The sequence below is a fragment of the Bombina bombina genome, chromosome 8 (genome assembly GCF_027579735.1).
Source record: "Bombina bombina isolate aBomBom1 chromosome 8, aBomBom1.pri, whole genome shotgun sequence".
In the NCBI taxonomy this organism is placed as follows: Eukaryota; Metazoa; Chordata; class Amphibia; order Anura; family Bombinatoridae; genus Bombina; species Bombina bombina.
The window spans coordinates 189,753,802-189,770,438 of record NC_069506.1 but is presented as its reverse complement, the minus strand read 5'-3'; the positions used below and the strand labels follow the sequence as shown (position 1 = coordinate 189,770,438).

At 38.7% G+C, this 16,637-nt stretch overlaps 1 protein-coding gene across 1 annotated transcript in view; it reads right to left on the bottom strand.

Annotated features, from left to right (window-relative positions):
* Positions 1-16,637, bottom strand: part of LOC128638681 (liprin-alpha-3-like) — a 250,726-nt gene that overhangs the window by 143,032 nt on the left and 91,057 nt on the right. Inside the window, 1 exon segment of the mRNA XM_053690795.1 lies at positions 7,880-8,044. Coding sequence (XP_053546770.1) covers positions 7,880-8,044 — 165 coding nt within the window.

Genomic DNA, 16,637 nt, shown 5'->3' with positions numbered 1-16,637 from the left:
GTCCCCCAACTGATGCAAATCTCCACAAACACTTCGGGGTGAACAGACCATTCCCCCGGATAAAAAGATTGTCTGCTGAGAAAGTCCGCTTCCCAGTTGTCCACTGGGATGTGGATCGCTGATAGCGAGCATTCGTGGGCCTCCACCCACTCCAGAATACAAGGCCGGACATTGAATCTGGTGAATGGAAAGACATCTATAGTGGATACCATGAGCCCAATCACCTCCATGCACCGGGCCACTGATGGCCTTGAGGAGGATTGAAGGGCAAGACAGGTGGAGACAATCTTGCAACGTCTCTTGTCTGTTAGGAATATCTTCATGGCAATGGAGTCTAATATCGTGCCCAGGAACTCTACTCTGGTACTGGGAACCAGAGAACTCTTTCCTGAGCTTACCTTCAATCCATGAGATTTCAGAAGGAGAAGAGCAGTCGAATGGTCCTCTGCCAGTTGGCAGGACGGAGCCTGAACCAGAATGTCATCCAGATAAGGAGCAACTGCTATCCCTCCACCGCAAGCAGAGCTCCCAGAACCTTCGTGAAGACTCTAGGAGCAGTAGCTAGCCTGAAGGTAAGAGCTACAAACTGGAAGTGCTGATCCAGGAAGGCGAACCTTCAGAACCTGAAGTGATCCTTGTGTATTGGCACGTGAAGGTAAGCGTCCTTCAAGTCTATCGTATTCATAAACTGGCCCTCTTGAACTAGGGGCAGTATAGGTCTAGAATCGGGCGAAACGTGCCCTCCTTCTTTGATACCACGAAAAGGTTTGAATAGTACCCTAGACCCCTTTCTGCTAGAGGTACTGGTACAATTAATCCTAGAGAGGAGAGATCCCTCAAACACTCTAGAAAGGCAATCCGTTTCTCTGGATTTGATGAGAGATTTGACAAGAGGAATCTGCCCCTGGGAGGAAGACTTTTGAAACCTATCCTGTAACATAGTAGATGAGGTTGAAAAAAGACCAAAGTCCATCGAGTTCAACCTATACAAATATACTGTAAAATATTTACAAAAAGCTCCAGTTAAATTTAAATAATCCCATTTAATCCAAGCAATCATATCCATGAATTCTGTTTCTAGACAGAAATGTAGCCAAACTATTTTTAAATGTATCTATGGTATTAGCATTCACTACCTCCTTTGGTAATGAGTTCCACTATTTTATTGCTCTTGCAGTGAAAAAACGTTTCCATTGCAGGAGATTAAATCTCCTTTCCTCCAACCTTAAATTGTGACCTCTTGTCACAAACAATTTTCTTGGAATAAACAGAGCTTCTGCCATCTCTGTATATGGGCCTTGAATATATTTATATAATAAAGTAATCATGTCACCTCTCAAACGCCTTTTTTCTAAAGAAAACAGACCCAGTTTGGCTAGCCTCACCTCATAGAATAAATTCTCCATTCCATTTATTAACTTTGTGGCCCTTCTCTGGACTCTGGGTAACAACTTCCAGAACACAAGGATCCTGTACTTCTCTCAACCAAACCTCAGCGAACAAAGAGAGTCTGCCCCCTACGAGATCCAGAGACGGATTGTGGGCCACCCCTTTATGCCGATTTTGTCTTGGCGGGCTTCTTGCTCTGCTTGGCTTTATGCCAAGACAGAGGGTTTCCAAGATCCCTTGCACTGCTTGGGCTTTGCGGCAGGTTGCTGTCGTTGGGACGTGTCCGAACGAAAGGGACACTCTAGAAAGGCAATCCGTTTCTCTGGATTTGATGAGAGATTTGACAAGAGGAATCTGCCCCTGGGAGGAAGACTTTTGAAACCTATCCTGTAACATAGTAGATGAGGTTGAAAAAAGACCAAAGTCCATCGAGTTCAACCTATACAAATATACTGTAAAATATTTACAAAAAGCTCCAGTTAAATTTAAATAATCCCACTAAAAGGTGACCCATTTAATCCAAGCAATCATATCCATGAATTCTGTTTCTAGACAGAAATGTAGCCAAACTATTTTTAAATGTATCTATGGTATTAGCATTCACTACCTCCTTTGGTAATGAGTTCCACTATTTTATTGCTCTTGCAGTGAAAAAACGTTTCCATTGCAGGAGATTAAATCTCCTTTCCTCCAACCTTAAATTGTGACCTCTTGTCACAAACAATTTTCTTGGAATAAACAGAGCTTCTGCCATCTCTGTATATGGGCCTTGAATATATTTATATAATAAAGTAATCATGTCACCTCTCAAACGCCTTTTTTCTAAAGAAAACAGACCCAGTTTGGCTAGCCTCACCTCATAGAATAAATTCTCCATTCCATTTATTAACTTTGTGGCCCTTCTCTGGACTCTGGGTAACAACTTCCAGAACACAAGGATCCTGTACTTCTCTCAACCAAACCTCAGCGAACAAAGAGAGTCTGCCCCCTACGAGATCCAGAGACGGATTGTGGGCCACCCCTTTATGCCGATTTTGTCTTGGCGGGCTTCTTGCTCTGCTTGGCTTTATGCCAAGACAGAGGGTTTCCAAGATCCCTTGCACTGCTTGGGCTTTGCGGCAGGTTGCTGTCGTTGGGACGTGTCCGAACGAAAGGGACAAAAATTAGGACCCTTAGGTTTTTTTCTTCTTATCCTGCGGTAGAAAGGCACCCTTGCCCCCCCCTGTGACCGTGGATATAATCGAGTCTAGGCCTGGACCGAAAATAATCTTTCCTTTAAATGGAAGGTAAAGCAATCTAGATTTGAACGTCATGTCAGCAGACCACAACTTCAACCACAGGGCTCTCCGGGCCAGAACAAAAAAGCCTGATGTCTTGGCATTCAAGCGAATAATCTGCATATTAGCATCACAAATAAACGAATTAGCTACCTTCAGGGCCTTAATTCTTTCATGTATCTCATCGAGGGGAGTCTCCACCTTAATCATTTCTGACAGAGAGTTGCACCAATAGGTAGCGGCTCCCGCAACACAGCAACCACGGCTCCCGGTTGAAAAATGAACCCCGTGTGCTGAAACATTTTTCTTAACAGGGTCTCTAATTTCTTATCCATGGGTTCCTTAATCGACTAACTATGCTCAAGCTGGATAGTGGTGCGTTTAGCGAGCATGGTGATAGCTCCATCCACCTTAGGGACAGATCCCAAAAATTCTAGCTGAGAATTTGGAACTGTGAACAATTTTTTTAAACGAAGAAGGGAGAAAGACGAACCAAGTCTCTCCCATTCATTCTTAATCATATTCGCCATCTTTACGGGAACCGGTAAAGTCTGGGGCACTACTCTGTCTTCATAAACTTTATCAAGCTTAGGAATAGAAGGTTGCTCTGGTAACTTTGGTTCCAGAACCTCTAGAGTCGCTAACATCTCTTTTAACAAAAAGCGTAAGTTCTCCATCCTAAACCTAAAGTCTGGTTCCTCTGCAGCCAGAGGTTTAGAGGCAGCAGATTCCGACCCAGAGAGAGAGTCCTCCGAAGTATCGGAATCCTTAGCATCAGCGGATAATTTAGTCTCAGATACATCCAATGGAGTAGATGACCCCTGGGAAGAATAGCAATGTTTAACCTTTCGCGAGTGCTTGGCCGGGCGAGGTAAAGCACTAATGACCGCAGAAACCGCCGTTTGCAACTGCTCAACAAAATCGGGCGGCAACGTGGCCCCTCCCACAGGAAGATTAGAAGTGCACTGGGGAGCTACATATGGAATCAGAGATGAATGCAGGGAACGCACCTCAAGGGACGGAGACCCCTCAAAGGTGGATGGCTCAGTGGTACTAAACATCTTATTTCTTTTAGATATCACTATTTTATCGAGGCATGTGGAACATAGTTGAGCAGGCGGGTATACCGAAAACCTCCTCACAATAAATACAGGCATTAGATTTAGGTAAAAAGGGAGTACCCTCTAACATATCAGAGTCCTCCATAGCTTGTGCTTTAATAAGGACTCAGAAAAACAGTAAATGGCACCTTTATACTTACAATGGCCGGGGCACTCACCACCTCCTATGACCCAGGCCCACAGAGAAACCGCTTTAGTCTCCTGCAACCAACAGTCAGGAAAGGAAGAGAATGAGGCCACACCCGGTCACATGGAGTGCCATGAAGGACCTCCCCTGCCACAGAGAACAAGCACGCCAAACTAAATAGGCTGTACAGTAATCAAAATGAAGGAAGAACCTGACTGTTCATACATTGCCAGAGCCACATCTCACACATGTCGCAGCAAAAAACACAATAAAAACAATCATGTATACATCGCCCCTGTTCAATAATCACCTTCCAGAGATATTAACCCTTGATTCTATACAGATAAAGGAGCCACACTGTGACCCTGTCTTCTTGCGTTATCATTACAGATATAAAAAAAATAAACAATCAGAATCAACGCCATGGAACAGGAACACGGCCTTTCAAGTTTGACTGTTTGTAGCATCGCTCCTGACATGGACTTGAGTGAAGAAAGCAGGCAGCGAAACTCGTCAACACGGATTGCTTAAGAAGCTGTTAATATGAGTCTGGATGGTTTCGCAGAAAGACTCTCCCTGCATCTCCAGACCCTAACATTCGTCAATGCTCTCACTGAGAGGCTGACAAGACTACTTAAAACTCCAGTCCCATTCCGAAAAGTACTACCCTCCATAAGAGACTACTACGAAATCTTCTGACACTTCTCTGCCATCCTCCTGTGACGAAAGGTAAAGAATGACTGGAGGATGAGGGGAGTGGGGGAGGTATTTAAGCCTTTGGCTGGGGTGTCTTTGCCTCCTCCTGGTGGCCAGGTTCTGTATTTCTTACAGGTAATGAATTAAGCTGTGGACTCTCCTCGTATTAGATGGAAAGGGACATAATGCTCTTTAACTTTGACATATTTCACATACTTATGTATTTATTATTTCAGCGATAGCTTTCACTGTGCATAAAGCATATGTAAATATGACCATGCACCTGTCACAGATTATACAAATTGAGTAATCGCCAAAGCAATACATCCTTTATGAGCAGGTGTGGTGTTTGCTGGTGCATGGGGCATATGTACATATACTCTGTGCACAGTAAAAATTATCAGTGAAACAGTAATAACTTTTATTAGAAGCATTTTGATTATACTTGTGTACTGGGGGAAAATGCTTCTTTTTAAAACTGCATTTGTGTGCACCTTAAGTTGCAAGTTTTGTGTGGGGGAAATTTTTATCTACTTTATCTGTGACTAAAAAGACTTGTCATATTCATATTTGCAGCTTCAGGACGTGCAAATAATCTGGGGCTATTACTAAAGAATTGCATATACATACAGGACACAGAATAACAACCTGCCAGCTGTCAGTAGTAGGCCAATTATAGTGACTTGCAGGCTAAGCTGACTTACCACCTCCCACATATCTCCTGCTACAATACTTTCAAAGGTAAATTGCATATTTTGAAAGTGCCAAATGGATAAATATTTAACATTTTCTTTAGGAAGATAACAAAAGCCTGGTGGAAAGTGACGTAAATGGGAAACAGTTTAAAGAGACATGAAATAGCGTCCAATTTAAAAAAGAAAAAAAAATACTATGTGTATAATATTGTTGCACATATTCTTTTTCAGTAAAAGATACCATCAAAGATATCAATTTGATTACAGAAGTCCAGTTTAAAATTTAGTTTTTTTAATTGCACTCTCCATATGAATCAATAGAGTTTAATTTTAAAGTCCATGTCCCTTTTAACTTTTTTAGTTAGTGTGTCCTGTCAATGTGGTTATTTGTGCCTTCCAGTGACAGTCACTGGATACCAGGTGCGCCAAAACATTTTGGAGAGAGTGTGTCTGACTTGGAGCTAAAATTCTAAAAATTCTCTTGTGGGCTCGAACTAATTTTGAACAGCAGATTAACATTTATTATTACTATATTGACCTCAAAATATTGACCTAAAATTGTATTTATTTAAGGTGTTACCAATATTTTAAGAAAAAAAATTATATGGTAGACAACTGTATGTGCAAAATAATGACACAAAAAAAATCATTGAGTTACTTTGATTTGCATAATAGCATTTTAATGAATATCCCCAATAACTTAACATGCTGATTATGCATCTCGTTTAGAACAGTATACAGAGTAAAGTCCACACTTCTGTTAGCCCAAAAGTGGTGGCTGGTCCACTGGGGCAGTGCCCCTCCAAATACCCGCAAATTACCCATTATTATTATTATTATGTTTTTAATAATTGTATTTTTCAGTCTCATATTTATTCTGACTATTTTTTAATTAGGTAGTGCAATTCAATTTTAATTTTTGTGCTTTTCTAAATGGAATCATGCATCCTTAAAATGCCACCTTAACAACACATTTCATTTCCCTTCGTTTTAATCCCTTCCACTTTTATGGCCAATTATTAAACTGTCCCATGTAGCAATGATATTTGTAGACCCTCCTCTTCCTGTTCCTTCAATGTAAACTTATCATTAAGACATGGACAGCTGTAGTCCAGAGCCCTAAATAATGAAACGGGAGAGTACTACATCTACCAATATGCAATAGTTGAAGCTGGCCAATCATCTCAGGCCAGCACTCACTGTAAGTAATTTCCACTGCTTCTAAATCTGTGCACTGTGAAATGGAGATTCATTTTGAAGAGACAAATACACAAGTTAGTGAAGTGTTATGTTCTCCCTCTATTGTTCAAATGATTTATTCAAGTTCAAGAATCAAAGTTTAATAAAACAGTCTGCCAATGTCCATCATTGCTATTTCTTAGGAAGTGAATAGGCTAAAATTGTAGCAAATGCAAAGTGTTGCAACATTTAGTGGCAGACAAGAAGTTAAAGCAACATGTAAGTTACTAAATATTTTTCCCATACACTTAGAGTGATGGTCAACTCTACCCTTTTTAAAAATCAGATCTGGAATGTTAGTGATATTTTAGATGGAGTTAAATTCATCAGTTGTAATGAAGATGCGCTATAACTTACTTTTTAATATAGATATGAAATTCAAATACCCTGTGCTCCAGTCGCCCACTTCAAAGTAAATATTTCTGCAACGGTTGGAATTGCTCTCCAATCAGCGCTCTCCCCTTTGGGCATCTTTTTTAGTAGCTGCAGCGCTGATTGGAGAACAATTGAAACCATCATATAAAATTGAGAAGCGCTAGTTGTAGCCTACTGTAAATAAGCTGCATGTGAAGATATGTTGTTTTATAAATCTACTAAACCTGCTCTGTATTTCTCTGTATAGTTTATACTTACAATGCTTTTAAAGGCAGAGAAGTGTGAAATAATCATTTTAAACTATTCTCTATAAACGTGAGCTAATGTTTTTAGTATTATCATCATTATTATTGTTATCATGCAATGTCTAAATACAGATGTTTGCACAAAATGGAGCAATCTTAGTAAATAGTAAACACAGAAAAAATAGTCAGTGTTCAGCATGTGCGTGTGTCCAGTTAACTTATTGAGAGTTTTATTTAATTCAGTGATTTATTTCTGATTAAATATCATAAAGGGGATCTTTAATATGAAGTCAACTAGGATTTAGCTAAATTCTATAACAAATGGACAGAAATTACTGAATAAATGTCTGATTTCTGTATTAAAACAAAGTAAAACAACAACTTACTATGGTTATAGAAATGACAGAATATTCTGCCCCACCAACTTTAAATGTCACCAGCTGCCACTGTAGCCCAATTCAAAAAAATCTCATCTAATTAATTCATGCTGGTTCCCACCTTTATAACTAAGGTTTCTATTCCTTAGACTACTTTACAGGTTTCCTTAGTACTGTAAAGAGCATTTTAGTGGCTTGTTTGTACTGTGCACCAGACAGCATGTGGTCATATTTTATCACCCATACCATATACCAAGAAATAAATATGTGTCCAGTCATTGTTTTTACTCTAATGGTTAGCAAATGACCACTATCTTTAATAAATGCTGAGTATATACCTTCTCATCCAGGGCCTTGTGGTGTTCAAAGAGGGACTTTAGAGCCTTTAAAACTTCTACCTCACTGGAGACACCAGCAGGTGACTGAGCCTGACGCTTCACCACGGTCATTCTCAGAGATCGCTCGTGCCGGGACACCAAGCATTCCAAATGTTCGAGAAGCAACTGAGGACACAAAAAGGTTCGTAAAAGTTACTAAATATGGACCAAGAGATAAGGTAAAGAGAAAATGTGCAAAAAGAGGCAGAACATGAAGTGTGTGAGACGTTTTAGAGCTTTAGATCAGATTATTTACAGATAAATTGTGTATGGTTACCTGGTATTAAAATGAATACAAAAGCGGATCTCTGCATAGCATAAGTACAGCGCTTCCCAAATGATAAATAGTATCCATATGATATAGCACAAATATATGCTGGAGTACGTTTGGTGTTTAATAAGTATTGAAGGTTCTAATCTAGTCATCTCCCTTTCTAAAATCTTGAAGTTTCCTTATGAATTTTTTTATAATAAACATAGATTTTAGTACCAAATGCTGCCAGTTTCACAAAGAATGATGAATGAAAAACCTAAGTTTAAAGGAACACAAAAAACATAAACTTTCTTTCAGCGATCAGAAAGAGCATACAATTTTACAATTTACTTTTAATATTGAATGCGCTTCATTATCTTGGTATTCTTTGTTGCAAATGATACCTAGGTAGGCTTAGGAGCAAGATGCCGATTGGTGGCTGCATAAATATTCCTCTTCTTATCATTGGCTTACTCATGTGCTCAGCTAGCTCCCAGTAGTGCACTGCTGTTCCTTAAATAAAGGATACCAAGAGAATAAAGCAAAATAATAGAAATAAACCGGAAAGTTCTTTAAAATTGTATGGTATGTCTAAATGAAGAAAGAAAGATTTTGGGTCTCACAATCCCTTTAATGCACAAGCTTTTTAATGTTGCAGGCAGAATCACCAAATGGCTCATAAGGAAATGGGAAGTGATGAAAAAGTATAGCTAGATATATATGGAACATAATAATCATAATAATAATATTTCACACTGATCATATAAACACAAAAGTAAGTCTGGGGACAAAATGGCTGCCTCATCTGTGTGCATGCGGTTTAAAATAGACTTTCATCTCAGACTACAAGTCTATATACAAATCTGTTTAAGTTTACTTTTAACCTTACTGTCCCTTTAACTCTGAAAATTGTGTGCTTTTTTATTCTCAGAACTGGAAATGCACAATTCAAAATGTCTCAAGGCTAAGCCTTCTATATACAGTATCTGTCACTAATTGGCTTCAGCAGACGTTATTAGATGACAAACTGCAAAACAATGTAGTGACCATTGCTAACCTGGTCTACGCCAGTAACAAGATCGGATTGGCTCCTACAAATAAGGAAAGTGGTGGTTGGAGTTTAGCTACTGAAAAACAACTGCAGCTAACATGTTATTTTGTTATGAAAATGTTTACACTTGGCTGGTGTGTTATTCAATAGCAAGACAATATACATGTCATGTATTTACAAGGATTTACGTTCCTTTTAATTCTCTGTTCATCTTTTGTCTTTTACTCACTTGCAACAATTACCTTTTGAATGCATCTTTGTGTACTATTTATGTATTACATTTGTATACAGCATTAATACACAGATTCATAATTACAATGTTATTTAGAACCTATAAACTGAATCTCACTGGGATACCCTGTTTCTTGCATTATGGGTGAAATCTGTCTGGGTACTGTGATACCTATACCTCTACTTGATACCACATAGTCTGTTACCTTTGCAATTTTTTTGCACAGATTCACACTGGAATTCTTTTTGCAGTGGGGAGATAATAGTTTTTTGTTTTTGGAAAGTAAACTATTCTCCTTAGAGATATCAGAAAACAATATATGAAAAAGTGAGTTGTGCATTAATCAGCTTCTCTAAAGAAGAGAATTCTTAAAGAGACAGTCTTCTGGAAAATGTTTGTTGTTTAAAAAGATAGATAATCCCTTTATTACCCATTCTCCAGTTTTGCATAACCAACATGATTACCTTGTATCTAAGCCTTTTCAGACTACCCCCTTATCTCAGTTCTTTTGACAGACTTGCATTTTAGCCAATCACTGCTGACTAATAAATAACTCCACAGGCGTGAGTACAATGTCATCTATATGGCACACATGATCTAGCACTGTCTAGCTGTGAAAAACTGTCAAAACACACTGAGATAAGAGGAGGCCTTCAATGGCTTAGAAATTAGCATATAAATCTACCTAGGTTTAGCTTTCAACAAAGAATACCAAGAAAACAAAGACAATTGATAACAATAAATTGGAAAGTTGTTTAAAATCACATGCCCTATCTGAATCATGAAAGTTTAATTTTGACAAGACTGTCAACCCTGAAGGACATGGGAACAAAAACAGCAGCAACCTGGCATCTTAAAGCAGCAAGTAGATGTTATTGGCACAAATAAAATTCTTTGTACTTTCATTATTTTTCCTGCTTTTGCCGGTATTTACATTGTGGTTTTTCCATAGACTCCAGAGTCAGTAATACATAATGAAGGATTCAAAAAATTATCCTGCAAAATTCTCCAGGGTCATTGCTTAATCAGAGCAGCTGCTAATTAATATGTGCCTTAGCTATCTAAAAACACATACCCAAAAACAGTGACAATTCTAGGGGGTGCTGTGTGGTGCTATGCACCCTCAATCATTGCTGGAGCACCCCTAAACCTAAAAAGGGACAGCTTCTCAGTAGGAAAAAAACAAACAGAAACATGGTAAGTAGGAATAGGATGTATATACTTTTAAGTTACACTTTCAAAACATTTACACATTTATTTTGTATATGTAGCATTTGCAATAAAGTTTGTGTGTGTGTATGTGCATGTATGTATGTGTTCATGAGTGTGTATGTATGTGTGCATGCATGTATGTGTGTGCGTGTGTATGTATGTGTGCATGAGTATGTATGTATGTGTGTGTTCATGAGTGTGTATGTATGTGTGCATGAGTATGTATGTATGTGTTCATGAGTGTGTATGTATGTGTGCATGTATGTATGTGTTCATGAGTGTGTATGTATGTGTGCATGCATGTATGTGTTCATGAGTGTATGTATATATGTGTGCATGTATGTATGTGTTCATGAGTGTATGTATGTGTGCATGCATGTGTGTGTTCATGAGTGTATGTGTGCATTCATGTGTGTGTATGTATGTTCTTGTATGTATGTGTTCATGAGTGTGTATGTATGTGTGCATGCATGTGTGTGTATGTATGTGTTCATGTATGTGTATGTATGTGTGCATGCATGTATGTGTTCATGAATGTGTGTGTATGTATGTATGCGTGCATGAGTGTGTACGTGTGAATATGTATTGTATGCGTGCATATGTATGGTATGCGTGCATATGTATGGTATGCGTGCATATGTATGTATGTGTGCATATGTATTGTATGTGTGCATATGTATTGTATGTGTGCATATGTATTGTATGTGTGCATATGTATGTATGTGTGCATGTGTATGTATGTGTGCATGTGTATGTATGTGTGCATATGTATTGTATGTGTGCATATGTATTGTATGTGTGCATATGTATTGTATGTGTGCATGTGTATGTATGTGTGCATGTGTATGTATGTGTGCATGAGTGTGTATTGTATGTGTGCATGAGTGTGTATTGTATGTGTGCATGAGTGTGTATTGTATATGTGCATGAGTGTGTATTGTATATGTGCATGAGTGTGTATGTGTGCATGAGTGTGTATTGTATGTGTGCATGAGTGTGTATTGTATGTGTGCATGAGTGTGTATTGTATGTGTGCATGAGTGTGTATTGTATGTGTGCATGAGTGTGTATGTGTGCATGAGTGTGTATGTGTGCATGAGTGTGTATGTGTGCATGAGTGTGTATGTGTGCATGAGTGTGTATGTATGTGTGCATGAGTGTTTATGTATGTGTGCATGAGTGTTTATGTATGTGTGCATGAGTGTTTATGTATGTGTGCATGAGTGTTTATGTGTGCATGAGTGTTTATGTGTGCATGAGTGTTTATGTGTGCATGAGTGTTTATGTGTGCATGAGTGTTTATGTGTGCATGAGTGTTTATGTGTGCATGAGTGTTTATGTGTGCATGAGTGTTTATGTATGTGTGCATGAGTGTTTATGTGTGCATGAGTGTTTATGTATGTGTGCATGAGTGTGTATGCGTGCATATGTATTGTATGTGGGCATGAGTGTGTATGTATGCGTGCATATGTATTGTATGTGTGCATGTATATATAGCGTTCGCAGGTTACAGAGTTTGCTTTTTGACCTCTCTAGCGAGTGAGAGAGAAGTATAACATACACAAAAGCAACAAGAGTTTCATGTCCTTTTATAAAAAGAAAATGCTGTAATGTGTTAGAGCATTATATTATTGCTCTGTTGATTGCATATAACCTCTGCAATGGGGTTAAATATATAGTTAAATTCTGCTCCAGGGCAGCAATGCACTACTGGGTCCTAGCTGAAAACATCTGGTGAGCCAATGATAAGAGATATGTGTAGCCATAAATAACAAGCTAGTTCCCAGTAATGCACTGTTGCTGCTGAACTTAATTTGGCATGCTTTTTAATAAAGGATACCAAGAGAGCTGGGTAAATTTGAGAACAGAAGTAAAATAAAGTCTCTTGAAATGAAAAGTTAAACCCTTCATAAAAAAAATGTTTGGGTGCTGTTGTTTTAACTCCTTGGTTGCCAGACAACAACATATTGCTATGCATTTATGCAATATATTGCATCTGTTTCTGGAAGCCAATGGGTTAAGAACGCTGGATGTTAAATCCACAGATACATCACCAGGATTATTTAAAAAAACAAATGTGACGGTAAATGTTCCAAATGCACAACGTCAACTTAAATATTATTCTTCACACTCTTTTTTCTCTCATTAGCAGCTCTACAAAAATAATAATGAGCAGAGAGGAAGATACTTCACACCTCTGTCACTATGACTTCAAGATGTTAGGTGACTTGACCTGTTAGACCTTGAGATGAATGTCAGATCTCTATAGTGATATGATACCAATTATTACGTTAAACAACTTGTAAAGCTTCCGATAGAGAGACTGGCTAGAAATCCTGCCACGAGTGACAAAGACAGCACAGTAAATCCCACTTCTGTGATACCTGTTAACGTCTTACAAAGTGACATCAAACACTAAATAAATGCTAAATAGAATTATGCATTAAAATAAAAGATGAGTCTGAGAATAACATGTAGATGTAATTTTTAAAGTTTCATTAGCTGTTTAAATATTGACAAAATAAGCGTAAAGTTTAGTGTCTATAAAACAATGGGAGCTGCCATCTTGTAACTTAGGTTACCTTCCCTGCTGTGGCCAATTAGGGTCAGGTATAAATAGGTCAATAGAGTGTGCAGCCAATGGCAGCGTGGAATAAATCAGTGTTCTGCACTTCCATTTCTAACAGGAACTAAAAAGCTAAAAATTTCAGAATAGCATTACAGGAAAAGGGGACAAAATAAATAATGAAAGTATATTGTATATATATATATATATATATATATATATACATACAATTTATAATTTTATATTACCCTCACAAAGTGTTTAATGTCCCTTTACACCTAGAGAGGGTTTACATCTGTATGTCTTTATGTCACTGAAAGAAAATATGAATCCACAGTAATAACTTTAAAATTAATAACAAGGATGTTTCTCAAATGTTATTGCAGAAGATATAAATTTAGTATCATTCATGGACTATCAATAAGAAACGGGATGTGTGTGTGCTGTTTTCCAGGGACTGACCCGGTGATGCCCACTACACTCCTAAAATGTCAACCCTGACCATGACATACCCAGCCCTGCACGTGACATTCCCCCAGTCTTCCTGTTGGAGTCCTGCCCAGAAAACATCAGTAGCCCAGTAAAGACACTACATTATTTGGCTTTAAAGGGCAAAATGCAGGCAGGACTCCAGGCTAAGGCTAAGGACATGGATTACTGGAACCATGTCCTGTGGTCCGATGAGACCAAGATAAACTTATTTGGTTCAGATGGTGTCAAGCGTGTGTGGCGGCAACCAGGTGAGGAGTACAAAGACAAGTTTGTCTTGCCTACAGTCAAGCATGGTGGTGGGAGTGTCATGGGCTGGACCTGCATGAGTGCTGCCGGCACAGAGGAGCTACAGTTCATTGAGGGAACCATGAATGTGAACATGTACTGTGACATACTGAAGCAGAGCATGATCCCCTCCCTTTGGAGATTGGGCCGCAGGGCAGTATTCAAACATGATAATGACCCCAAACACACCTTCAAGACGACCACTTCCTTGCTAAATAAACTGAGGGTAAAGGTGATGGACTGGCCAGACCTAAACCCTATTGAGCATCTGTGGGCCATCCTCAAACGGAAGGTGGGGGAGCGCAAGGTCTCTAACATCCACCTGCTCCATGATGTCGTCATGGAGGAGTGGAAGAGGACTCCAGTGGCAACCTGTGAAGCTCTGGTGAACTCTATGCCCAAGAGGGTTAAGGCAGTGCTGGAAAATAATGGTGGCCACACAAAATATTGACACTTTGGGCCCAATTTGGACATTTCCACCTACGGGTGTACTCACTTTTGTTGCCAACGGTTTAGACATTAATGGCTGTGTGTTGAGTGATTTTGAGGGGACAGCAAATTTACACTGTTATACACACTGTACACTCACTACTTTACATTGTAGCAAAGTGTCATTTCTTCAGTGTTGTCACATGAAGATATAATAAAATATTTACAATAATGTGAGGGGTGTACTCACTTTTGTGAGATACTGTACTGTATGTGCAGCAACCAATCAGCAGCTAGCTCCCAGCAGAGCATTGCTGTTCCTTAGCCTACCTATGTATGCTTTTCAACAAAGTATACAAATAGAGCAAAGCAAATTAGATAACAGAAGTAAATTGGAAAGTAGTTTAAAGGGACAGTCAACACTAAAATTGTTATTATGCACCTGACTCTCTACATAGCTCCATCTCTATATAATGCATCTGAATCTCTACATAGTGCCATCTCTATATAATGCATCTGAATCTCTACATAGCACCATCTTTATATAATGCACCTGACTCTACATAGTGCCATCTCTATATAATGCACCTGACTCTCTACATAGCACCATCTTTATATAATGCACCTGACTCTCTACATAGCACCATCTTTATATAATGCACCTGACTATCTACATAGCACCATCTCTATATAATGCACCTGACTCTACATAGCACCATCTCTATATAATGCACCTGACTCTCTACATAGCACCATCTTTATATAATGCACCTGACTATCTACATAGCACCATCTCTATATAATGCATCTGACTCTACATAGCACCATCTCTATATAATGCATCTGACTCTACATAGCACCATCTCTATATAATGCATCTGACTCTAGATAGCACCATCTCTATATAATGCATCTGACTCTCTACATAGCACCATCTCTATATAATGCATCTGACTCCACATAGCACCATCTCTATATAATGCATCTGACTCTCTACATAGCACCATCTCTATATAATGCATCTGACTCTCTACATAGCACCATCTCTATATAATGCATCTGACTCTCTATATAGCACCATCTCTATATAATGCATCTGACTCTCTACATAGCACCATCTCTATATAATGCATCTGACTCTACATAGCACCATCTCTATATAATGCATCTGACTCTAGATAGCACCATCTCTATATAATGCATCTGACTCCACATAGCACCATCTCTATATAATGCATCTGACTCTCTACATAGCACCATCTCTATATAATGCATCTGACTCTCTACATAGCACCATCTCTATATAATGCATCTGACTCTACATAGCACCATCTCTATATAATGCATCTGACTCCACATAGCACCATCTCTATATAATGCATCTGACTCCACATAGCACCATCTCTATATAATGCATCTGACTCCACATAGCACCATCTCTATATAATGCATCTGACTCTCTATATAGCACCATCTCTATATAATGCATCTGACTCTCTACATAGCACCATCTCTATATAATGCATCTGACTCCACATAGCACCATCTCTATATAATGCACCTGACTCTACATTGCACCATCTCTATATAATGCACCTGACTCTACATAGCACCATCTCTATAAAATGCACCTGACTCTACATAGCACCATCTCTATATAATGCACCTGACTCTACATAGCACCATCTTTATATAATGCACCTGACTCTACATAGCACCATCTCTATATAATGCATCTTACTCTCTACATAGCACCATCTCTATATAATGCATCTGACTCTACATAGCACCATCTCTATATAATGCACCTGACTCTACATAGCACCATCTCTATATAATGCACCTGACTCTACATAGCACCATCTCTATATAATGCACCTGACTCTACATAGCACCATCTCTATATAATGCACCTGACTCTCTACATAGCACCATCTTTATATAATGCACCTGACTCTCTACATAGCACCATCTTTATATAATGCACCTGACTCTCTACATAGCACCATCTCTATATAATGCATCTGACTCTACATAGCACCATCTTTATATAATGCACTTGACTCTCTACATAGCACCATCTCTATATAATGCACCTGACTCTACATAGCACCATCTTTATATAATGCACCTGACTCTACATAGCACCATCTTTATATAATGCACCTGACTCTCTACATAGCACCATCTCTATATAAT